The 27,257-nt window shown below is 37.9% G+C and overlaps 1 protein-coding gene across 2 annotated transcripts in view; it reads right to left on the minus strand.

Annotated features, from left to right (window-relative positions):
- LSAMP (limbic system associated membrane protein) overlaps positions 1-27,257 on the minus strand; it is a 673,527-nt gene that overhangs the window by 220,544 nt on the left and 425,726 nt on the right. For both annotated transcript variants that reach the window (XM_030941402.1, XM_030941397.1), the window contains exon 3: positions 3,844-3,969. In XM_030941402.1, coding sequence (XP_030797262.1) covers positions 3,844-3,969 — 126 coding nt within the window. The remainder of the gene's footprint in view (positions 1-3,843; positions 3,970-27,257) is intronic.

The following is a 27,257-nucleotide window of genomic DNA, read 5'->3' on the forward strand; positions in this document are numbered from 1 at the left end:
TTTATTTTGTATGTATGAAAAATTCACCATTCTTCTAATTTACCTTTTTGAAAGCACTTGCAGTATACTTGAAAAGGAAATTTCAGGCACATAAAGAAAGAAACCAAATGGCCTTGCCAATTTTTTTAAACTAAATTAAGAAGTAATAAGTATTCTCCTCATAAAAATATACCATGCATATTTCTTTCTTTTCTTTCTCTCATGTCATCAAATGACAGACAATCAAGTATTGTGAACCCTGAGTAGAATCTTCCCCTATCCAGGGCTCAATGTCCCTGTGGGGTCGAGCTAATTACAGGTACATTTCCTTTGCAAGGCAGTCACACTCTGTACTGTTGAAGGCACAATTAATAATTGAACAAAGCTAGCCATTTTTTTTTTCCTCACATGGCCATGGGTTGCAGGCAGCTTTGCTGTCACACAGGGAGCAGAGTCTCTTCTTTGGGTCTCTTCCACATAGCTTGTTTACAGTCTCCAAGGAAGACTTCACATTATGGGCTGAAAAGAATCACCTACTGTTTCCATATTTTGAAAGAAATTTTTTAAAAAAACCATGAAAACAAACAAACAAAAATCCTAGTTTCCTTTATAAAATAGCAAGGGAAAGTTCTCTCTCCTATCACCAGGAATACGATTATGATCAGTTGGTTATTTAGGTCAGATGTAAAAGAAATGAAAGAGGAGGCGTGGGAATGGAAGGGAGAATAGTAGTCTGCCCTCAAGTCTGCAAATGCAACAGAAAGCGAGTTTTGCATGTGCCAGAATAGAATCTGACTTACAAAGTGGGAATAGATGGAAGATCGTAGAAGAGTAAAGTTGTTTCCTTTAAGATGTCTGAAGGGGCTTGGTGGGGGACATCCCCAAAGCCCTACCCAGCCATGGATGAGTGCAGCAAATCCTTGTCCTGTGTCCCAAGCCATGGCCTTGAGCAGGAGTCTATGAACTTTTCGATAAAGGGCCAAATAGAAAATATTTTACATTTGTGGGACAAGTGATCTTTGTTGCAATTATTCAGTGATGCTGTTTTCAAACAAAAGCAACCGTAGAGAATTTGTAAATGAATGAGCATGGCTTGGTTGCAATAAAACTTTATGTATGTACACTGAAATTTGAATTATATATATATGTGTAAAAATATATATATATATATATAGAGAGAGAGAGAGAGATTTTTGCAAGTCAAAGAAATAAAATTATTTTGATTTTTTTCCATTTAACAATTAAAAAACTATTCTTCACTTGCAGGCAGTACATAAATGGAGCAGACTAAATTTGATACACAGGCTGTGGTTTGCTGGCAGAGGTTACTGACTACTGAGAATTCCTGTGAGTATATCTATTTTCCTGGTTGATACTGAAGTCTCCAGGGTCCTCTGAGTTTATGTAAATACAGCCTTTACTCTGGCCTCTGGTCTTTTGGTGACTTGAAACATTACAGAAAAACAAGGGGTCAAATCACATGTTCATTATCATGGGAAAGTTTATGAGAGTTAGCTATGACTACCCGAACTCCTAGACAAGGTGGGAAAGGCTCTGAAACTCTGGTTCCACATCAGAAGTTTTGTAAATTCAAGGGATAAAAAGGAATCTATCTTTAGGTTCAATTCAGCCATAGAAAATTTTTCTTGAAAAGCCTATTTGCTAGTCAACATTGTGCCAAAATAAATACTTTCTATTAATGCAGTTCATTATTTGATTGTAACTTGAATAGACTCTTTCTTCCTTTCTAACTCCCATATCCCTTCTTTTATCTACCACCTTGTTCCACAAAAGAGTAAGAAATTATAAATAGTATCTTTATAAAGACATTTAAATTAATTAGAAAAGGTGAGACAAAATAAAAATAATGGTAAGAAAACAAGATGATAGCACAAGTGTGATCTGAAATGGACTTGATCCCATAAACTTCTACATAGCTTGTTTATAATCAATTTTTAATGTGTAATTTATGTATAATAATTTATATATTTTTACAGATGGTCCATAAATTTGACTCTAAGTTTACAATAAAGGGCATACAATCACTTATGAAAATTCACTGGGTCCTTTCTTAAAAAGCAAATGATTGCTTAGGAAATAAGAAAGTAGAGATACTGAAAAACAAAACAAATTTCCTCAAATGGTCTTCTCAAAGGAAAACTGTAAAACAATTAACGATCTCTCAATTATAACATTCCAGTAAACACAATGATTTTAGAAGGTGTCTTTTATAAAATCCTTAAATATGAGCCAATAGCTTCTACACCAAATTGCTATTCAGTAAAAGCAATGCTACTTGGGACACGGGTAGGTGGCATGGGATTGGAGCCAACACAATGCCATCCAAGTAGAATGTGCTCTGAAGGTTTAATTCATTCCAAGGGAAAGATATAATATCTGCACGTTTGTACTCGAGACAATCCTTTATACATTTTTTTTTTCCACATGAGGTCTAAAATAACTACGCGAGTCAATGAGTTTGAGATTTCTCTCCCAAATAAATGTCTCATGTATATATTATCAATAAATGAGAAATTGCCTGTGTTAATAAGGATGAGTTTTGAGTGACACTTTCTCAAGAAAATAGAGGCCTCTAATAAGAATATCTGCCTAAATATAAAACTATTCTATAGGTTGGTCCAAATTTTACTTGAGAAATTAATTTGGGATCTACCATCAAACAGAGGACCCATCTTTTCACACCACGAAATACAGATAGTTTTAAAGACATTATAACCAAATGCTATCCTGGATTTTTAGAAATGTCTCAATTTAGCTCCTGTTGTGCATCTAGTCTTGCATAACATTTTTATGGTGTTCATTCTAAAATGAATATGTTGTAACAAATCTCTAGTTGCTTACATGAGAAAATTTTGTGACTATAATATATAAATTAGTTTAATTTGTGGGTTCTCTACAAAATCAATAATATTTTATAAGAAAAATTGACCTATTGCCTATCTTTCTGGAAGATTTAAATAGAATGCTACATTCTATAAAGACTGTGTTATTTGACAAAACATAGTTTTGCATACCAGAAAATGTAATTGGTAGAGTAGAGGAGTATGTATGCAGCTGATCTTAAATAATTTGCTCAAACATTTAAATAAAGTTCAAAAAGCAGGAGGCCTGGGAACATTTTCATGGTGATGATGGTGAGAAGGGGGAAGAAAGGATGCTGAAGACATTCCAGGGAAATGAGTTTCTGATTTTGACTGAATTAGTATCAATAGCTGAGACTCATAATGAGTTCATGCAACTTAGTCCATGTCTGATGCCCATCACAGAACCTGATGCCAAGGACAGTACAATAAAAGTGAGAAACAATTTTGTATTTTCCTGATATATTTCTTCACAAGGTGCTACAAGTTAGAAAACTGTAGTTAAAAGCAACGCAAACAAACTTACAAATAACTATGTAAAATTAATTCAGACAAAATATTACCCCAAGACACTCAATCACCAAACTGGCATATATTTTACATATAATATCAAGCCATTTAATGCTTCTGTATTTGTTGCATTGCAGGGGGCTGTTCTATTGAAACTGAAATTTTACAGATAGATAGATAGATAGATAGATAGATAGATAGATAGATCGATCAATCTACATATATACTCAGTACAATGATTATAAACCTTATAGAGATTAACACCCTAGCAAAGACCATGAGGACCCTAAATAAGACCTATGTTGCCATTCTCTTGGTATTTTAATAACAAGATACATGCATGTCCTTCTGATTCAACAGAATTTCAATTCTGATTCTGAATTGAATTGATATTTTTGATTCAACAGAATTTCAGGAGCATGAGGATATTTTAAACAGTATGTGGCATATTAGAACCTGGAGCATTGCTTACCAGTTGGTGTAAGGTGTCTCCAGGTGATAACAGGTTCAGGACGGCCATTGGCCATGCAGACCAGAGTCACATTGCTGCCCTCATTCACAGTGACATCCGAGGAGATGTTGGAGATCTTTGGTGGGACTGTGAAAACAAAAGCAAATGGAATATGTAGCCATGTCAGTAAGATTAGGCTTGTAGCCATACAACTGGAAGTGGCAGATTCAAGGTTTTATAACTTAATTTGAATTTCTGTGTTAAGAAGTAAGGTGCTTTTAACATTCATGCTTGTCATTTGCTTACCAAATCTGTAAGTTATCCTAAAGCACATACATTGTGAAGGTAAGAACACCCTTCACAATGGCCATTCGAGTGCTGTAGGAAATACACAAACTAGTAAGATGAAAATATCTTTGCTTTTAAAAATACTAGAATATATCTTATTTAGACATTAGACAGCATGCACATTTATGCAAACTAATAATATATTATTTTTTTATCATTGTTATTTAAATTTCTTTTCTTATTTGTATATAAATATAATCCAATGTCTTTTCCAAGTACCAGCAAAAGAAAAACAATGTTATTTAGCATAAGATTACATTACTGTATTATTAAGATGTGGCAATACCTGGTTACTTATAATCTAGCAACGTAATGAACATGGATTAATCATCACAATAGAAAGCATTTAAATATCATCTTTGTGTATAACAGGCTGCATGAAGTATCTTAGAACTTAAAACATGAATTAATAAGGCCTATGTCACAGACAGGTAGACATTCAAAAATACTATTACTTCTAATACTTCCAACACCACTACTACTAACAATGTAATTAATAGCTAACTTTCATTAAACATTTATTATACATAAAACCCAATATAGAGTATTTAACAAATATTACTTCAGTAACTTCTTATAATAAAGAAATGATATCCTATGAAGTTTTTATTTATGGGTGGGAAACTGAGGTATGGAGGGGGCTAGGTGAGGGGCAGAAAATGAGTTTGAATCCCAGTCAATTCTGGGCCTTTGCTCATAGGCACTACTTGAATGCAACTTCATCTTCACAACCCAGGCTACCAGATGGCTGAAAACAACAGAAATTAGTTTTTGGTGATGTGAGAAATGAGTCCCCAAGGGCAAGCTGTACTGCCGTCTGACTTCCTTCATTAGTGTTCAGGGTGGCAACATTAGATCACACGTCGGTAGGCTTAAGTGGGGAGTGAATTACTCACAAATTTCATCACAGAGGTTATGCACTGACTACAAATAGCAGGGTTTATAGTCTGACTGTGAATTTCTTCTTTTTTACTCACTTGTTTAGGCTGTCCCTGAGAAAGTATGTGTCTGGGGGAAGGAGGAGGACAAAAGAGGATGAAGGAGTTCAATAATGAATTTTATCTTTTCTCATTCTTACTGCCCATTAGGGACTCCGTGTAGTGACGAATAAAACAGGAACATTTTCTGCTTGCAGAAGCAAGCACCTGACAGCCAAATGATCCCTGTAAATCTTCATTAGGAGACACTGATGGTACTTGGGCAACTGACTGGTTCAGTGTGTGACAAGGAGGAAGCAGGATGAGGACTCTCTCCACCTCAGCATTCCACTCTTGTAGGGCCTCTGGGTAGGGGACCGGTCATCACAAGTCAAACCCAAGGGCAGCAGACTGTAGTTGATTCCAAATATTTAGCAATCTCTATTTACAGAGTTCCTAATTCTCCTTTTGGCTATTGGGGTTAAGGGTCGTTTTCTCAAATTCACACACTGTCTTGCAATATGTTCTCACAGACTTTTGCAGTGAAAACCTGAAAGATCATATATATATTACAGGGAAGAATATCAGGCACAGAGAAAAACAATGGCTTGTTAAGGACCAGCCCATCAAGAACTATGGCTGGACTTAGAATTCAGAGCTCCTGAATGTCCGATTGTTCCATTGTTTCGAGTTCACAGTTACTGACTCTCAGATGAGAGAACATCTTCAAAACGACTGCAATGAACTATAAATCAATGATAGTGTTTCAGAACATAACGTGGACATACTAGGTGCCATCCTCAACAATCCAAAACCTATCACAGAACGCTATATAGTAATTCTAAGATTCCGCATTACTAAAGTTGTAGTTACATCTGAATTGCAACACAGGACACAGTGTGAGGAGAAGAAATATAGATATGTTGTGATTAAAAAAAAAAAAGCCTCTATATCCCTAATATAAAACCATGCACATTTATAAAACATAAAAAAAAATCCACAACTAAAAAAATCCCAGAGAATTACTACCTGTGGTACAATTGACTGACAATCTCTCTCTCTCTTTCGCTCTCTCTCTCTCTCTCTCTCTCTCTCTCTCTTAAATAAAAGGACATAGAGCAAAGACTTTGCATTTATGTGACACACCAGTTAAGCCACTTGTTCACTTTCACATAGACAGGTACTGATAAAGTTGGGAATAAAATCTAGAATAATTGACTGCAGGGCTATGTTCTGGCCACCAAACCACACTGCATCTCCTAATTAAGGACAATCTATTCAAGTACTGAGTCTCAGAGACTGGAGATAGAGAAAGTGTTCGTGCTGAATAGTTAGGAATGTAACCATGTTGTATTCCATGTGCCTCTGGATCACTTTCAGTGGGTCTTACTTCATCATTTGTTTTCCTACTTTTATTTCATTTTGTACTAGCTTCTTCCCATAAGCATGTACATACGATACAGTCTTTTTGCTGTCAAAAGAAATTTCTCCCTAAACTTTTTTTCACTTCTGTTTTTTTTTTTTTTTTTTTTTTTTTCTTTTTTCCTGTGACTTAGCTTTCAGGAGATCCTGAGAACATGCGTCCCTTTTTTACTTTTTATTTTTTCCCACATTATTTACTTTCAATCTCTCTTTCCAAATCTCTTGAGGGAATTGTCCTGCACCACATCGTCATCTCCCATCCACACCTCAACCTTCAGTGCAATCTGGATTCTCTCCTTAACCTCAAATGAAATTACTGTCAGGAAGCTCACCAATTATCATATTGTTTCTAGGTCTATGGACAATTTCTGTTATCTTGTTTTTCTCTGAACTATTTGGCTCTGTTGATACTCCTTTCAGTTGTTATTTTTTATTTCCCTTGGTTTCTAGGACACCAAATTTAACTGCTTTTCCTCTTATCCTTGTAGTCAGCCTTCTTAGATTAACTCTTAGGCTTATCTTGTCCTTTCCTTAACTATCTGTATTTAAGAGTTTGATCACTTACCTCTTTCTTCATCTCAATCTATATATTCATCAAAGGATCTTACCTATTTTCTAGCTTCAGAAGCTAAAGCACCACCTGCAGCCCAGATTTTTTTCATGATTGTTGTACCTACATTCCAGTGGACTATTCTGTATCTCTACTGTTTGCCTCACAGACACCCAAGATTCAACAAACTCAGGACTAAAGTCATTATCTTCCTTCCCACAAAACACTTGTGTTTTATTATCTTAGTTAACAGTGTCATCAGGTAGAACTGTCTAAGCAAAAAAAGCGAAGCATCTCCCTTGACTGCTGTCTCCCCTTCACTACACTCATAAAAAATTGATCCTCATGTTTCGTGGTTTATGTCATGCTCTGTGGTTTATGTCATGTATTGAGGATCAATTTTATATTATATGAGTGTGATGTATATATACGCATATATATATGCATATATATGTATATATACAAATATATATGTATATATACCTGTGTGTGTGTGTGTGTGTGTGTGTATATATATATATATCAGATTCATTCTTTACTGAGGGCCTAAATTACTGAAATGAGAAAATATTAAAAATGGTTTCTTTGTCTCTAGCTTTCCTCTCTTCATGCTCACTGCCACACATTCACCACACTACAATCAGATTTTTTTTTCCTAAATTGCAAATGTGAACATAATATCTCTTCATTAATCTCATTGTCCTCAAGATAAAATCCGAACTTTTAAATATAGTTTAATAGGTCATTCATGATTGGCCCTGCTTATCTCTCCAGCTCCATTTCCTACTCCATTTGCATTGCATCATCCAGTGGGATCAGGCAAATTTTGGCTTCTGGAAGTGCTCTCCTCACACTCTGGCATTTGAGATTGTATTTCTTCCTACATGAAATATTCTTCTTTCAACTCTTCATGCAATTACCCTCTTTCCCCTTTCAAATTTCAGCTCGTCAGCTTGTCTCCTTACTTGTTTGCGAAAGATTTCCTGTTGTTCCCCACCCTGCTGCCTCCCACTCTGCTCCTGGATCCACACTGGGTGAAATGCCCTGCTGTGTTCTCACCTCATGCCCCACTCCTGAGGCCAAATTGGGTGAAATGCCCTGTGTCTCAGCCTCACAGCACTGAACCGTGACAGCTGGGTTACTTACCTGTGCCTTTCACTAAACTTTAAGAGCCACACAGTGTTTTCTAAACCACAGAATCTTACAGAGCATGGTGCTTAGAACATAGCAGGTGCTCAAAAAGTGCTTGAAAAAAATTCATTTAGTTTTTCCCAACTCTTTACTTCACTCAAGAAGGGTATCTCACAGAATTTTTGTCAGAAAGGAATAAGTTTTCATTTTGGACGAGTAAAATGGAGCTCTTATCAATATTTATTTAGCTACCCCTTTAGTCATCTATTTCACTATCAACTTATTTGACTCTTAATAAAAAACATTAACCATAAGGTAGAGAAGTGTCTGTATATTTCAGGAACATAGCAACCAAGAAGAACTTGGTGTCTAACTTCCTTAACTACAGGCTTTTTTTCTGAGTTTTAGTGTCTTTGTTTCTTTTTCTGTGAGGAGGAAGAAGTAGATAGATAGATATAGATATACCTTTCTTAGTGTAATAGTTTACTATTTATTTCCTAGTTTCCCGTAGCCCTCTATAGAATTAAATTTAGATAATCACCAATAACATCAGGTGGCAATTCAAAAATTTTATTCTATTACCCCATAAAATCTTTATAAAAATCCTGGGAAGTAAAATGTATTATTATTATTATTATTATCATTATTACTACTATTACTACCATTTCCCACATGCAGGCAAAGGGGACAAAAATGGGTAAATATCACATAGCTAATGAATAATAGAGGTAGAACCAAAACCTACAGTTTGTATGTTTCACAAACTTTACTCTTCCTCTAGATCATATTCACTTCTGCAAAAGTGGTAGAGATAGTATTTTTTCTTTAGTTTAATTCTCAGTAGGAATGACTGCCTAGAAAGTACTGTTTAATATAACACACCTATTTGAATCAGCAAACGTAAGTTGTTTATTTTTCAAAATCACTGTAATATTGATTTATGCCAAATTCTTGGAACAACATAGTACTCTGTGTAGTGCTTTTTTTTCCTTTCTAGACAATCCCTTAACAATTCTTATTTACAGAATATTAGTGAGATTTATTATATTTTCCTATATATAATGCCATGAACCATTTATTCAATGTTTTCAATCTATTCCGTTTCAGTGATAACTACATTTGTCTGGATTATTTTGTTTTTCTTACTGATTAATGAGAGCTACTTACATTGTAAGGAATTGACCTTTTGTTGTCGTATAGTCAGATTTACAATTTATTCTTTGGCTCTGTCTTTTGTTTATGATTATTTTTGTTTTGCTGAAGTTTAAAACTTCCTTGTTGTTGTATCTATTGATCTCTCTTTTGTTATTTCTTCCATTGCTTTCGTGCATAAATAATCCTTTTCCAACATAAGAACAGTTAAATACTTATCTCTATTTCTTCTTTTTATTTTCATTGGTTCTTTTTTTATATTGAATTCTTAAAATCATATGGAATTTATTTCTGGTATGAGAAATAATCAGTTTTTTCCTCCCTATAATTTTTTAGCCAATGTCCACAATACCATTTGTTGAATGATGTAAAGCGCATACACTCTTTTGGTTTTCAGAATTACCCTATAAAGTGCTACCAACCTGGCCAGCTCAGTATTTCTGGGAAACATGTAAATATAAACATTACTTACCATGCTAACTAATTCAACCAAAATATTTCTAAAATATATAATTAATTTTTTGGATACTATACTGTGTTAATTTTAAAATTTGGATTATTAAATGGGTAATATTCTTTACTGAAATGCACATAAATTCTGCATTACAAAATACACATGTCTTTCTTTTGTTTTTCTGAGTGCAGTGGAGCGATCATAGTTCACTGCATCCTCAAACTCCTGGGCTCAAGCGATTCTTCTACCCTGACTTCTCAAAGTGCCAAGATTACAGGCATGAGCCATTGCATTGGGCCTATATACTTTTTTTCTATTTAGTAAAAGTTGAATGGTGATTTCTGAAATAATGCTAAAATCTAGGTGCATCTAATAATGTAGACTCCCTCAGCTGTGCAATGGGGTAGCCTTAAGTAAGATTATGACACAGTCAGTCTGGCTCTGCCACCTGTTTTTCTGGCCCTCCTTATTGTCTTTGCAGTTCCTTTATCCACCCTTTACCAGATCTCCAGGGTCTGCCCTGACTTTTATAGACCCAGAGTTGACTGTCCGGAGTTGTTTGTACAGTTCTGTAGGTTCACAAATCATCCCTCCTTTTTGTATAAGTCTAACATTTCTTATATATGCCAAAAAGTGGAAATGGAGTCAAAGTCAGGGACATAAGTAGAATAGACATATATGATTTACTTGCCGAGAATCCACGCCTCTTTCTTCTGGTAAGACATCCTGGTTTTCCTTTGGAAAAACCACTGCTCACCCACAGCTATTGGTTTGTTGGGACTCTTAATCAAGTGACCAATTCTTGGACAAGGAGTGGGGACAAGACCTAAGCTGTACCATTCAGACTTCCCCCCTTGGAACTTGGTTTCTATGAGGAATGATTCAAAAGAGGATGAAACGGACTTAATCTCTTGTTGGCCGACTGTGTTAATGGCCCCAAATCTGTACCCTTCCCTCTATCCTCATCCGTTGCCACATCTATGCCCTCCTACAGAGGGTGACATATACTTTTTCATCCCTGGGGCATGTTACTTGCTTTTGCCAACAGGATGTCAGCATTTGGAACACAAGCATAGTTTTGAAAAGTGCTGGCACCATTGAATTCACTTGTGCTTGTGCCTCTGCCATGGCCACCAGAAGAACATGCTCAGCTGAGCCTCTTCATCTCAGGAGAAGGATGGGAGATGCCAGACAGAATTGTCAGAGAAAATACAGTGTACCCAGTTAAATATAAATTTGTGACAAACAACAAACGCTTTTTTAGTATAAATGTGTTCCAAATATTGCATTAGACACATTTATAAGAAAAAGTATTTGTTGTTTACCCCAAATCCAAATTTAACTGGGCATCCTGTATTTTTACTTGTCAAATCTGGTAACCCTAGGAGCAGAGTCACCTCAGGAAATTCAGCCTCAATAAACTGACTTCCCCACTTGTGCAAAATAAAGAATAACTATTATTTTATGCTACTGATTTTGATTTGTTCAGCAGCAATGGTTAATATACATCATGAAAGGCTAACCACCTGAAAGGACTATTATTCTTCCCTAGTTTTTGCCACTAATTATTTGAGGTTATGGTTTGGATACCCAGAGATACAGCGCTTGTGTACTTGCTGAAGTAAAGTTTTTCTGTTTTCCTTCAATTCTGTGTTATTTCATATTCTTCCAATGGACCACCTGCTTTATACATCAGATTAGCCAGTCAATTTCTATTGCTTAAACCAAAGAATCCTAATTGTTGCAAATTAAGGATCAGCCATAATAAGGGGAAAATTTGAAGAGGGGACTTTCCACAGAGGTAAACTGTTGTCATCTCTGCCTAGATACACCGTTGGCTTCCACATGCTAGCTTTGTTGCATGTTAAGCATTGGTTGAGTATCTGTCAGTTTGGTTGCTTTAAAATAACCTTAGATCTACAAAGCCATTTAATTCCAGCTGTGAATATTTTAATGCATTTATCCTTGGTTCCTAACTGAACAACCAACAGAAGGAAACTAATCAGTTCCAGAATAGGAGAGAAAAGTGGTCAGTTGGCTCATTTCCCTAACCTCAAATAATTAGCGGTTATTACTTGTACTCAAAGTGCCATTTCTAATGGTACAAATTAGCAACAAATTAGTCTCATTAGTTATTGTTCATTCAAAGATGGGGCAAGGTGTACACACTACTGTGTATGTGGTGATGGTGGGGTCTTAAAAAAACACCATCAACTCCCTAATTTTTAACTTTTCTTTGGTACAGCAAGAAGAGCTTAAGCCCTGTTTATTTGCATATGTCACAGGCTAGGAAAGAATATGGTGTGTCTATGTAAGAACCGGGTTCAGAAATCTACAGAATGTTTCTTGAGTAGCACTTGCTGTATTTAATAAGCATACTCCCAGGATTTAACAATGAGAATAAAAATATACAATGCAACACATAAATGCCATCTAGTGAAACATCAAACATCCATCTAACCTGGCATTTTGTTTCTGAAAATGCCACTAAAGCATGTTTTGCTGCATGGTGTGGGAGTTTCCAGGATGGATGACAGGACTGGGAAATGTAGCACAGTGTACTAGATTGAGAGCCAGGGGATTTGTGATCCTGCCCAGCCACTAGCTCACGATGCAACAGAATATTCTCTGACATTTGCTTTTGAATCCCCATCATCAGGCACTTTGTAGGTGCTTAACCAATTTTGAGTGAATAAATGACCAAACTATAACAAATTATTTAAATCCTTCTGAGCTTCAGTTTCCTCACCTAGCAATTGGAGGTACAAGGTTAGCATTAGGCAATGTTACAGGATTGATATTAGGGTCAAATAAGATAATGCTTGTGAACTTGGTCTATCTATAAAGCAGTAAGAGGTCTGACAAATGTACCTATTATTTATTACATACTAAAACTAGCTAATAAAGAAGTGTTGTCTTGAGCCCTCCTAGCATAATATGGTAAAATAGCCTATGCATTTCTGTGGCTAATGGCATTCTAGTTATATTTTTGCAGGCTCCATGATTGCCAAAAGGTATAGGTAATTACTATAATTTATAATTAATCATTAATTGTGGCATTAAAAATAAATTACCCCAAAGATCTGTATTGAGCTTTTATCTACTATTATGGAGAGCTCTGCCAGTATGTTGAGCCATTTAATAAATGTCCCTCACTTTATATCTCAATAAAAAGTGACACAAAGATGCAAGAATATACACCATGAGTGAAATAATTTTCACCAATTTTTTTAGAAACTTAGCTGACTCCTTTTTCCAAGAAAAAGCAGCCAAAATTAAATTTTGTCACAATTTTACATAGTTTGTCATGTCTGCATAAAAAAATTGGTCTTCTTTAATTTGTTGCCCTTGTAAACAACAGATGTTACCAGGTGTTTTGTGGCTGTCATTGGAGTCTCTGAAGCCTTAGACCTTGTAGTAGAATACAACTGGCAGTGAGAATATCTTTTCCACTAGCACTAGTTCCCACTTTTTTAGGATCCATTTGCAAAGCAAGAAACGTCAGCCTGTGGGGTCGGCATTTGAGTCACATTCTACCAGAACATGATTTCATTTAGACACAAATTTCATGGGCAAGTAGAAAAAAATACAGACACTATAGCTTCTTTGAGTGTCAGGTGAAGCTGAGGGTAGAAAAAAACTCATTATAAGTATCTGTTACTCAAATTTCTCTGCTAGGAGTGATTACTAATGCTACATTCGTGCCTGCATTAAGTGATGATCCAAATAAGGTAAGAGGGATAATATGCTAACTATTTAGAAGAAAAGATAAAATGTATGCACAAAACAAAGCAATGCTAGGTACCGTGTGTGGTAATGTAGTTAACTCAGGGAAACTGGAGCAGGAAGCTAATAGAAATGACTTATTAAGAAAATGTGGCCGGGCGCGGTGGCTCAAGCCTGTAATCCCAGCACTTTGGGAGGCCGAGATGGGCGGATCACGGGGTCAGGAGATCGAGACCATCCTGGCTAACACGGTGAAACCCCGTCTCTACTAAAAAATACAGAAAACTAGCCGGGCGAGGTGGCGGGCGCCTGTAGTCCCAGCTACTGGGGAGGCTGAGGCAGTTGAATGGCGTAAACCCAGGAGGCGGAGCTTGCAGTGAGCTGAGATCCGGCCACTGCACTCCAGCCTGGGCGACAGAGCGAAACTCCGTCTCAAAAAAAAAAAAAAAAAAAAGCCATCTTCCTTTAATCCTCTTTTCATCCCACAGGAGCAGTTTCTGAACTGCACATGTAACTAAAAGTTAGTGCCTGATGCTTCAGTGATGTTGTCCTCCGAGATGTAGCCGGCATTTTTGTATGCTGGCTAAGGGTGTAAGCTGGGTAAAGCATACTCTTTTGGGCCTTTGAGCCCTACATTATTACATTCTCAAGTGGCCTTATGAGTCCCAAGCACTGTCCCAGGAAGTCAGATTTACAACAAAACAGTCCCTAGAGACTCATCCAGACAGTTGCCACCATCAAAAAGTGTTGCGGGAAGTCAGGGACCCCAAACGGAGGGAGCGGCTGAAGCCGTGGCAGAAGAACATATATTGTGAAGATTTCATGGACATTTATTAGCTCCCTAAATTAATACTTTTATAATTTCTTACACCTATCTTTACTGTAATCTCTGAACATAAATTGTGAAGATTTCATGGACACTTATCACTTTCCCAATGAATATCCTTGTGATTTCCTATGCCTGTCTTTACTTTAATCTCTTAATCCCATCATCTTCTTTGTAAGCTGAGGAGGATGAATGTCGCCTCAGGACCCTGTGATTGTGTTACTGGCACAAACTGTTTGTAGAGCATGTGTGTTTGAATATGAAATTTGGGCATCTTAAAAAAAGAACAGGATAACAGCGATGGTCAGGGAACAAGAGAGGTAACTTTGAACTGGCTGCTGGTGAGCCGGACGGAACAGAGCTATATTTCTCCTCTTTCATAAGCAAATAGGAGAAATATCGCTGAGTTCTTTTTCACAGCAAGGAACATCCCTGAGAAAGAGAATGCACCCTGAAGGTAGGCCTACAGACGGCCCCTTTTAAGGAGTCCCATCTTTTATGGTCGAAGCCACAGAGATGAAATAAGCCCAGGTCTTCTATAGTGCTCCCAGGCTTATTAGGACAAAAATTCCCACCTAATAAATTGTGGTCAGACAGGTTACCTGCTCTCAAACCCTATTTCCTGATAAGATGTTATCAATGACAATGCGTGCCCAAAACTTCATTAGCAATTTTAATTTCACCTCATCTGGTGGTCCTGTGATCTCGCCCTGCCTCCATTTGCTTTGTGATATTTTATTACCTTGTGAAGTATGTGATCTCTGTGATCCACACCCTATTCGTGCACTCCCTCCCCTTTTGAAAATCGCTAATAAAAGCTTGCTGGTTTTACGGCTCTGGGAACATCATGGATCCTGCTGACATGTGATGTCTCCCCCAGATATCCAGCTTTAAATTTCTCTCTCTTGTGCTCTTTCCCTTTATTTCTCAACCCAGCCTAGACACTTGGGAAATAGTAAAGAACCCATGTTAAACATCGGGAACGGGTTCTCCCAATAAAAAAAGGAGGGTTAATTTGAATTAGATGGCTCTAAATAACTTAAACATGGTAGCCATGGGACAAAGAAATGTTACATAGCTCATTTATATACCAACCAGTGGTGAACGTTCTCTGCTGGTGACACATGTGTAGCATGGATATCTGCGAACTGAGAGTCCCTTAGTCTACCTAAAATCAAGGTATATAAAATTGAAATCTTCCTACATGTATTAAATGTTCACAATCACCCCAGAATCTGAGTGTTCTAGTTTAGAAATGGGACAAATTCTCCAGACACCAGCATGTGCATTCAGCTAAGAGTACCCAATATTGCTGCTTCAGCACTAGGTGCACTCTGTGGGATGTCAAGTGGCTGTTCCCATGGATGGGTCATTGCCTTGCTAAATAAAAGCAAATGGAACCCTTCTGAGTCTGTTCACTGAAGCTGCAGTTACTCAGCAAGTCAGCAACTTCTCTGAAATCTCATATTCCCAGACTCTTATTCTAGCCATTTGGATATTTGTTTTTGCTAATTTTGGAAAGCATGCAGATGCTGATTTAAGTAGATAGAATGAATAAAATTACTATCTTTCCTTTACCTAGGCAAAATATCTTTTATGTTTCTGGTACTAACAGAATAGGATTTAGATACTGTCCAACCAGAGCAGATGGTTTTACTTGGCAGAAATGTGGGTAGTTAACAGAGGGAAGCTCAAAAAATATCAGGCTACCTTGGGTAGGTGGCAAATAGCAATTGAGTGAATTCCAACTGGGAAGTGGCACCCTAAGACGTTATCAGAGAAAAGAAAAGTATACTTTTCCCCCTTTATACTCTAAAAGACATATTTTTCTATGTGAAAGGAAGTTGCATGGTATAATTCTTAGACCAGATGAAAACTGGGGTTGCATTCCTGGCATCTACCAGAAATCCACTCCTTATTCCAGGGGAAGCCAGTAGGATTTAGCCCTAAAACATGACATATCCTTAAAAACTTCAAAACACTTCATGAGCAACCAAAATACTTTTTCTGTGTTCTATTAATTTTTTTTTTTTAAATCGAACGTGAGAAAATATTGCCTATATCCCATAAATGAATTACTTAGCTACTAAGATAAAACGATAAAAGATAAGTCCTTATATCAAAAGCAAGAAAGATTTTAAACCAGACAGAAAGGACCCAGAAGTGAATAGAAAATAGAAGTATAAAGGGTTCGGGGACCAATTCATTGTCTATTATGCTTAAGGATCATACAAAACATTTATTGAGTGCCTACAACACATAAAGACATTGTGCGAGGCGCCGGGCGCGGTGGCTCAAGCCTGTAATCCCAGCACTTTGGGAGGCCGAGACGGGCGGATCACGAGGTCAGGAGATCGAGACCATCCTGGCTAATACGGTGAAACCCCGTCTCTACTAAAAAATACAAAAAACCAGCCGGGCGACGAGGCGGGCGCCTGTAGTCCCAGCTACTCGGGAGGCTGAGACAGGAGAATGGCGTGAACCCGGGAGGCGGAGCTTGCAGTGAGCTGAGAGCAGGCCACTGCACTCCAGCCTGGGCGGCAGAGCAAGACTCCGTCTCAAAAAAAAAAAAAAAAAAAAAAAAAAAAGACATTGTGCGAGGCATGAGAAAAGGTGAGGAGGGGATAAAACAATAACAATTATGACTTAGATCAACCATATTTTCTTGTTTCAACAGAAGTGCCAGTTGGAGGTTATCATGAAAATAATATGAAGAGTTACTTTTTCAAAATGACTTACTGTTCATCTTATTTTTCATTTCATTTTGGGAATCAGAAATGTGTAGAGATAACTCTGGTGCTTGTAAGAATCTCTTAAATGTAATGATTTCATGCCTACATAACTAGCCGCCAAATTTTTTTTTTTTTTTTTTTTTTTTTTTTTTTTTAAGTTGCTTAAGGCATATAGTGTTCTTTGCATGTAGGGAAGGAGGTAGATTCTAATAGAAACAACTAGAGTGAACTAAAGCATGCCTAGAATACAATGAAAATAATAAAAGTTGTTTCTTGCCACTGCTTAAGGGCCAGAGGATAGAATATTTAGACAAAGAATATGATTCACAGGAGGTTTTAGAATTTCTTTCTTTGCATTGCCCCTGCTCAAAGCTTACCATAAACCATTTTAAACAGAATGTGGAGCATACATATTATTTCCTTCTAAACAAATAGAGTTACCATTGTGATTTAATTAATACATTCACATCAATTTTAAGTTTTTCAAAAATTATAATAATGATAGAAAACAGTAGTTGCTGCAAAGGTTAAACATACCTAGGAGAGAGAGAATTTCTGTAATTTTAATTAAGTTTGAAAATTCCAGAGAGGTACATAATGTCATGCAGGGTGTGGGATGGGGATAGGGGAGAGAAATCCCAAACAAAACCTTGAATTGATGAATATGTGTTAGATTTTTTTCCTTTTTATCTTTGTTTGCCCTTCTTTGGAGGGGCAAATAAACATTACATAATAAAGGAAAATGCAAACAAGTAGAAAAGTGAGAAGAAATAATAAAAATAATAATGATAGTGATTAATAATAACATCTAAGGTAGCATAACATTATACAATTTGCAAAGCACTACTATATGCCTTGCCATATTTGATCCATACCACATCCCTGTGTGATAGCTCAGACAGGTATCATTACCACTATGTCTCACCCTTAAATTGCTTGGACAACTGAGGCTCAGTGAATTTCAGTCTCTTGGGTGAATCACAGAGCTAGAGAGTGAAAGTACTAAGTTCATGACCAGTTATTTTGATCATGTCAAGATGAAAGGAAAGCTTTGATTTTTCACAAATTAAATTATATACCACTGACCAGGCCAGGTGGCTTATGTCCGTAATCCCAGTACTTTGGAAGGCTGAGATGTGAAGCAGCAGTGTGAGACAAGCCTGGGCAACATGGCGAGATCCTATCTCTATGAAAAATTTATAGAAAAAGAATTAGCTGGACACGGTGGTACACACCTGTAGTCCTAGCTATTCAAGAGGTCAAGGTGTGAGATGGAGGCTGCAGTAAGCTATGATCATGCTACTGCACTCCAGCCTGGGTGACAAAGAAGACTCTGTCTCCAAAAAAATTTAAATAAATAATAAATAAATAATTGACCACTGACAAATTAGATGTTGTCATGTTGATTAAATTAAACAGAGGCCAAGATAACTGTGGCACAGCTGGAGATAAGAAAGTCTGGGTAGGTGGGTAGTTGTGCTGAGGATAGAAATGAAAATGCCACGGATAGCATAGAAGCAATGGGAGATTCGTTTACTGAAGTTAGTTTTTCTCCTGCATTATTCAGTTCTAAGATTGTGTGGTTAAGGTTTTACTTTCTGATTTTGAGGTATTTTTCTAAATAATGGTGATAATATTCAGATGTGCAGCTTGAAAAGCTTGAACAATTTTGCAATAAAAAGTAGATCCATTTCTATGAGCCTATTTACTGCCTGTATCACATTTCCCTTCCCTTTGACCAACATGAAATGGTATTTCTCTTCTCTCCCTTCTCTTTTTAAAACTCAAGAAGGGGGGCATGGCGATGATAGTGAGAAGGAGCATTCCATCTCTGCTTCTACAAATAAATCCCAAATGGGGCAAGCTTCTCATTAATCTTGAGCTAAATGTGAAGTTAGACATGGAGGGGCCTCTTGTTTCACCTGTTTGTTCAGAGCCCTGGGCATGTTATGGAGCAAATGTCAAAAGATTTCTCTTCTCTTACTTCTGCACCCTGCCATGATGTTTTATTCAAACCTCTACGTCCTAAGGAAACAAACACTGCCTATAGAAATCTCCCCCTCGTGGCTCCCAGTCTCACATATAAACATGCACAACACCTGTGTTTAGGAGAGCTGATCAGTTCTCACAAAAAGCAGTCTCTCCATAACATGCTGCGGGGCCGGAGCACTCTAGCGAATGATTTCTGTGGCAGCCGCGACCCTCTGTGACTGTGTTTGTATCCATCTGGTAATGCTTGTGCTTATACAACACGATGTGTCCACTGACCCTTCCTTCCAACGAGAAATGATTTTAACTGCCACTGGAACTCTGAGTTCATATAGAAAAAAAATCTGACTGCTGGAAAAATAGGGCTGGGTGTGGGGAAAACGTGATGCAGATGCCCCTGAGAACCAGTCGGAATCAGCAGCTCATCCACAAGGGAAGAAAGGAAGAATTTCTCTTGCTTGACTTTGCATCAGCTCTATATGTGGTGCTGTCCTTGTGGCTAGCAGGGGTAGTAGCTTTTCCATAGGGCCTCAGCTGGAAATCTATAGAAACTACATTTGAGATTCTATAGAAACTCTAAGGAAATTGAGCACAGGATGAGGAAAGTGAGCAGCTCCCACTGTCTCTATGTCCCATCACCAGCGCATGAGACGGGTTACAAAGCAAGAATTAGGACAAGATGGTCATGGTGGTCATGCAATTGGATGCACATTGGCACAGCCAGTTAAGGCACCTGATATGATGGATCCTTTGTTCTCAATGAGCCACAGACTGCACAAGGCAGAGACACATGCAGCAGCAGTGAGTAGGATTCCTGTTTTTATCGGTTCCAAACAGCTCCAGATGGACTGAGAACCAGGCCTGGTGGCCACCAGGAATATTCTTGGTTCTCAGCCCATATCTCTTCCTTTTTAATCCATGAGGAAAGGGCGAGCTGCTCCCTCTGTCTGTTCCTCTAACCATCCTCCCTCTGCCTTTGGCAAGTCACTTAACCTCATCTGGAATATAACTTGGCCCCCAGAGACTTTGGACATAGGGTGTTTTATTTCCAAGAGTCACACTTGTCACACCAGCAGAAAGCACAGTGCCTAGTTTGATATGGCTTTTCATTAACTGTGTGATAAGGGAGTTAACGAATATTCAATACCATGTGTAAAATTACCAGGAAACAATACTCAGGGCCACTTGTGATTACTTTGCTCTCTTAGCCTTTTGCTAATGCTTTTTCATTAATTATACAGCCATCACATTTCTCCTGATGGTAAAATACCCCAAGCGGCTCAACTCCAAATAACTGCAAATTTTAGCTATTTGCCCTTCCTCTGATGATTACAGGCTGTGGGACAGAACATAATATTAGCCTCTTTCCATGTTATGAAAATTGAAGGTATGCCCAGAGAAGCTAAGATTTAAGTCTCAAAGAAAATCTTCTCCAACATATTTAACATATATATAGTGTTACCAAAGAAACGTAAAAGAATGCAAAACATCTCCTCACTACTGACTTTTCATGAAGCTGCACAACACATTAGGCTTTGCCTTATGCTGGTCCCTCTGATGGCTTTGGGAGTCAGATCAGGTTTCAGCTATAAGCCAGCTGGTGCCATCCATTTAAGGGAAAGCAGTTATGTAAGTGAAAAAGATTCTAATCACTAAGTCTAATTACAAAGTAGAGTAAATTATTATAGATGTTTTTAAAGTATCTTAAAACACTGTAAAAAAGAAAAATTATGAACCAAACAGAAACCTGCTATGCTGGTAACTGATAACATGTTTGGGATTAAGACAGTCACATGTTAAATTTTATATGCTCTGGCTATTCGTGAAACGTGAATCCACATTCACACAAGAAAAACTGTATAACCTTTTTCTCTGTTTCAATCAGATGCTACATTGTTTGACTCAAAGTACACCTCAGTTTATAGGTCGTATCAGGAGTAATAGAAATGCTTCACTTACAATGGACAAAGGGAACATCAAATTAGTCTACTAATATGATAATAATTAGTCAAGAGAAGGAAAAGGGGGTGGGGAAATGGGTGACACTTTACATAGATGTGTGATTTTTTCCAAATGCAGATCTAGCCTCTTCTATTTAACATCTTTCATTAAAATATTTCAAATGCTATATATTCTCCTAATCGATGCAAAAAACAAAGACAAACACATTAACATTTCATCTTTGGTTTGTAAACTAGGCTTCCATCCAGACATTTCTTAAATTCGTTCTGTTTGTACTCTGTCCAGTGACCATGGACCTCGCCATTTAGTCCATCTGCTTCCTGGAAAAATGAATGTGTGTGCTCTTAACTTTCAATGTGCTTCTGAATGGTATTCCCAATATATTGTCTATTATGTCACTGAACGTTGTGGAGAAGGCTGTCAGTGCTCACCAAGTATCTACGTTGCTTCTCGACATTCCCCAACCTCTTGGGGTTCCTTTGGGACCACACAACTGGGCTGTAGCCATGAAAATGCTGGGAAATGTGAGGTGAGCAATATGGAGGCCTAGCCCTTCAATAAAAGCCTCTTCTGCCAGGCGCGGTGGCTCAAGCTTGTAATCCCAGCACTTTGGGAGGCTGAGATGGGCGGATCACGAGGTCAGGAGATGGAGACCATCCTGGCTAATACGGTGAAACCCGCCTCTACTAAAAAATACAAAAAACTAGCCAGGCGAGGTGGCGGGCACCTGTAGTCCCAGCTACTCTGGAGGCTGAGGCAGGAGAATGCCATAAACCTGGGAGGCGGAGCTTGCAGTGAGCTGAGATCGGCCACTGCACTCCAGCCTGGGTGACAGAGCGAGACTCTGCCTCAAAAAATAAATAAATAAATAAATAAATAAAAAATAAAAGCCCCTTCTTATCTTGTCACAGCGACTGTGGTGGATACATGATCAAGAAGGCATAGCTGCTACATAACAGAGGCATGCATAAACTGAACTGGACTACATGAGCAAGAAATAAGTCATGAGAACTCAGCAATATCTGCCTCAGCCACTAACATTAATGACTAAAATGGCTTTGATGAAAGCATCATTAAGAAGAGAAAATTACACAAGTTTTATTTAGGAGTGTATGGGTCTGAAAGACAGAAACTTGATATGATGTCCTCTCAGGGTCCCTCATGTTTCATGACTATGACCATTGAATGGAAACTCTTTCTTCCTCCATTCAATGGAAACTTTGGCTGTTGTTAATGAGTACATAATTAACCCTCCTGTCTATGCATCCATTTCTTCTTTATTTTCTGAAGAGTTGTAGCCTCCTGCCTGACATAGGCCATCACTATATAAGAGATATAGGCCTTACAGGAACTTCTCTGCTCTGTGATTTTGAAGCCACAGTTCAGAGTCAGAAATCGACGTCTTTGACTAATTCTGTGCCTCACTTTTGTCTTCACCGCCTGTCAGGCATTCACTATCTGTGAGCCCACGCTGATTATAAACCTTTGGTGCTAAAAACCTGTAAGTGGCTACTTCCAGGCCCCTAACCTATAAGTCGCTGTTGCTGGAAATGTGGCAATCTGAAAATGGAATTTTATAAAATGCATAGTGTCAAAGAAAGTATTCTGTAAGATCTAAACAAAGACAATACAAAAGAATATTATTTGAATTAGCAAAATGGCATTCTCATCAATAGAGTCACAACTTCCATCCACAACTGTTAAGATAATGAACAGTACCAAATATTTCTAGAAATTGCTTGAGGAAATAGTGTACTAAAAATTCTTACTTTGCAGTCCAGGTACTATAACCAAGTTTCTCTCTATTTGCATATGCTAGCTAGTAAATAGCACAGCTGCTGGAATAAATGAGTCCTGGATAATATTTTTGACTTTCTCTCTGTCTTGGTATCTTTTGTACCTGCAGATCTTTTTTCTTTCTCCCTCCAGCTAGAGGAGAAAGACAATACCTCAGGAATTATTTAAGGAAACTCTGTTACATAATCAATGCAAGGACTCGGGGACCTCTGTATTAGTTTCCCTTACTGAAATACAAAATTATACTTTATCAGAACGAATAAGATTTCAAACATAGGTTAAGTATGTTCTCAGTTTCCCATAGTGAAACAATTCCATATTTGGCATTTTGCAGGTTTCCTTATTACACAATCATTTCTTCATGAGAAAAACATAAAGGAATTTCACTGAATATATTTCTAGTACAGAAGCTATTTTTAAGGCCAACCAGGGAGGGTTTCAGGATAATAGTGAGAGGGACAAACTGAAAATGTGTGACTCTGAATAGAAAATAAGATCTGACCTACATAAGTAAGCAGTTATCTAAGAGCAGTCCCATTCACTAAATGCAAGGCTTCAGGAGACCTAGATTTTGAGCCCCGTACTTTCTCTGACTCTCAGTAGGGCTCCTTCATGCTACAAAATCTTTCCATAGCTCAGTGTCTTTATCTTCAAAGAGATAAAAATAAAATTCCAATTTTCTAGATTCCAGGACAGACACAAGGATTAACTAAATCATTTAGGGAAAGTATATTGGGTGTATACGCTTAGAATATTTTCTTTTATGTAACCTTTCTTTTCAGAAAGCACAAAAGGAAGATAAAATTGAGCCAGAATTGTATGGTAACATTACTGATTTTTATGTGGGGCTTGCAGAATATGTCCCATGACTATGTGGTTATACTTGGCCTAGCGCACCTTTATAGTTTGTATGTATATATATAAAATCAGATATATATATTTTTATACACACACACACGCGCACACACACACACCAGTAATGTCCTATATGACAAGATTGTACCCAACTTCAGTGGTATAAGCTTATTCTATTTAGATGAGCATTTTAGAAATGAACCAGGAGGACTACCCCTTGAGCGGAACTTCCATAGTCTCATGGTTAATGCTTCCTTATATGGATGAACATAAGAAGCCAGGGATCTAGAACAAAAGATGTGAGTGTCATCAGTGCTCTGGTCAAAGGATGTCTGAAGATTCAGGAGGATGGGGACCATCTCTTTCAATATGTATTCACAGGGTATAATTTGGTGGTTAGACACTAGGTTTCAGAGCCTTGTTTCAATCCCGGGTGCTCAATTTACTAGCTATTTAATCTTGGGGAAATTACTTAGTCTTTCAGTTTTCTCATCTGCAGGATGGGAAAATTAACTTATAGGTTTTTTCAAATTTTAAATAAAAATATGCATGTGAAATACATGACGCCTGGAATATAGGAAGTATTCATAATAAATGTCACTGATCTCTGAAGACGCTAGTGCCACCTGGTTGGAACACCAGAAATAGTGATTTGAAATATTTCTCTGGAACACAGGAAGGGAAAGCATGAATAAATGTATCAGTGAAGGCCAGAGACCTCTCTCTGGACACATACTTTGGGAGGTAACAGGTGACCAGCAACTTCTATTTACTTTCATCTGTGACATCTCTGTAGGGAAAACTAAAGCATTAAATAGCATTTATTTCTTGAACCATGGAATGCCTTGAATACTTTCTTTTTATTTCTAATTCCTTTGCTCTCAGATGAAAGCTCTCTCTCCTTCTCTGAGATGCATACTATATATATATATATATATATATATATATATATATATATATATACACACCCGCCTCTCATTCTCTGAGATACACACTACAGTCACTTAGCACTTCCACTTTTAATTGAAGGCTGTTCATTTGGCTGGCCTAAAGTAAGAGAGAGAAGAGCAAGTCAGAAAGGCCAGGAAGGGCAACAGAATAGAAATATTGCTCAAATGCTTTTCATTTTCTTCATGTCATAAGACAAAAGACTGAGATCTTCCCTTACATTGGGTAAGAGTTACAGTTGATTGAGAAACCACAATTGAATAATGTTTCTTTTGTGCAAATAAAAATACCAACCTTAAGGCAGCATTAGAATACTTTGCATAACATTTACTTCAGGTTTTCATGAGAGAGGGAGGATAAAAACAACCTATATTTGATGCAGTTCCAAGGTCTTTCTTTTTTCCCTGCCAGAGTTTGCAATAGGCTATATTTAAATGTATAGAGGTGTCTTCAGAGAACCACAGGCATAGAGAATTAGAAGTCTGTAACTGGAAGCATCTTTTAGGGTTGAGAAATGTAAGCTATTGTGAAAGCTCAACAATACATGTTGAAATAATTAAATCTTTTGGAAATGATTGAATCGGATGTTTTCATATAAGCAAATCTACATTTGTCATTCTGAATTCTTTTTATGGAAAGATGGTGTTTCTCCTTCCTGTTTAGGTAATTAAAACTAGTCACTTGATGATCATTCATTATCAAACATTTCTGCACATAGGAAAAAATGCTTTGGGGCTGAGACCCTGCTTATACAATTTCGTCCTTCAAAGGAAGTCTTTCTCCAGAAGCTATTATTCACTCTGAGAGTACGTTTAAAAGCATTATTTCACACCTAAGTAGCGTGTTAACAGCACAGAGTGTCTCTCCCTTGGTGGCTAGGCTCCAGTGCCTGTATTTTATGGAGGTGCCATGCACCATCTTGAAAAGCTGGACAGCTTCCAGTAGCATTAGGGTTTGGAGGAAGAGCTGTTGCTCCTTAGAACTTTACTTCTCTTTTGAATATTATTGTTTCAATTTATTTTAACGCAATGAGTGGGAGAGAAGGTGGGAATAAAATGCCTACACAGAAGCCTCTATCTAACAGTCCTGCTGGTTGGGGCATCACAAAGAGAGGCCACAGGAAAACCTTTGAGAGTTTGGAGCCTGCTGCGTGAGAGAGATAAAAGTAGAAACAGCAAATTGGCTGCAATACGAATGGCAGGTGCATTTGTTCACTGGAGGCAAGTTTGGCAATTTAGTTTTCGATGACCAGCTTGTCTCTTTAAGGTTCACCTTTCCAAGTCCTCGTTTTTGCCCTCAACATACATCACTAAAGCCCTGTCTCATCTTGAGTCCCCACGCTCCAGGTAACAGCAACTCTGTACTCTGCCTCTCTTTGGGGGAAAAAACAACAAACAACAAAAAACAACAAAAACCTGCTCCCCTTTTCTACTTACTGGGAGTGGAATTAAAGAGAATGGAAAGCTTGCTGAACTGAAGCACAGTGCACAGTGGAACGACATACCCAAAGAGAAAGCAAATTCCTGTTATGTGTAGATAGTTTTGTCCTTCCTGGGTAAACATAGTTGAGGGGAGGAGAACTCTCAGGCAAAACACTATGATTCTGACCTCACTCCAGTGTTTTTATAGATGGAAGAAAATTCAATGCCTATGTTTCCACTGCCAGAATGGGACTTAAGAGACACAGGTCAAGGGAGAAGAATTCAGAATGGAAAGCTGATGAGAGCAATCTGTCTTCACTGAAAGGAGATGAAGGGAGGTGACAGTTGTCCAACGGTCTCAGATAAGCAAGGAGAAATGATGGCTATCTGTGTAGGCTCTTCTGGACAAAAAAACCACGTTAATTTTTCCCTCTACATAAAGCACACATATCCTTCAAATGCACATGTTCTACATGCCATCTCTTGTTTATTTGTGTACCCACCATTCTTATTCTATTGGTTGGTTTTTCACTTCTGTATTTCTGTCATTATTAACTGCCCTAGCAGTTCCACAAAAGAAGCGAACATAATCTCTAATAAAGTTATGATAATACTGTTTGGAATACCTTTGGTGGAATGGAAGTGGCCATGGAAGAGTCTCCCAAGGCAGCGTCATGTTAGGAAACCTGAAACGGCTAGAGTAAATGAGGTCACTTTTCTTTTCTTCTCTTTCTCCCTTTCTTTTGTTTAAGAGACAGGGTCTTACTCTGCTGCCTAGGCTGAAGCGCAGTGATGAGCGTAGCCTGCTGCAGCCTCAGATCTCTGGACTAAAGCAGTCCTTCCGCATTGCTAGGACTGCAGATACATGCCACCATGCCTGGCTTATTTATTTTCTTAATTTAATTTTATTTATTTATTTACTGTTTTGGAGACAGGGTCTCACTCTGTCACCTAGGTTAGAGCGTGGTGGTGTGATTACAGCTCACTGCATCCTTAACCTCTTGGGCTTAAGTGAGTATCCCACCTCGGCTTCCAGAGTAGCTGGGACCACAGGTGTGAGCCACCACACCTGGATAAGTTTTAAATTTTTTGTAGAGATTGAGTCTCACTATATTGCCCAGCCTGGTCTCAAACTACTGGCCTCAAGTAATCTTCCTGCTTTGGCTTCCCAAAGTGCTGGGATTATAGGCATGAGCCACCATGCC

This window comes from Rhinopithecus roxellana, chromosome 1 (assembly GCF_007565055.1).
Source record: "Rhinopithecus roxellana isolate Shanxi Qingling chromosome 1, ASM756505v1, whole genome shotgun sequence".
Classification (NCBI taxonomy): Eukaryota; Metazoa; Chordata; class Mammalia; order Primates; family Cercopithecidae; genus Rhinopithecus; species Rhinopithecus roxellana.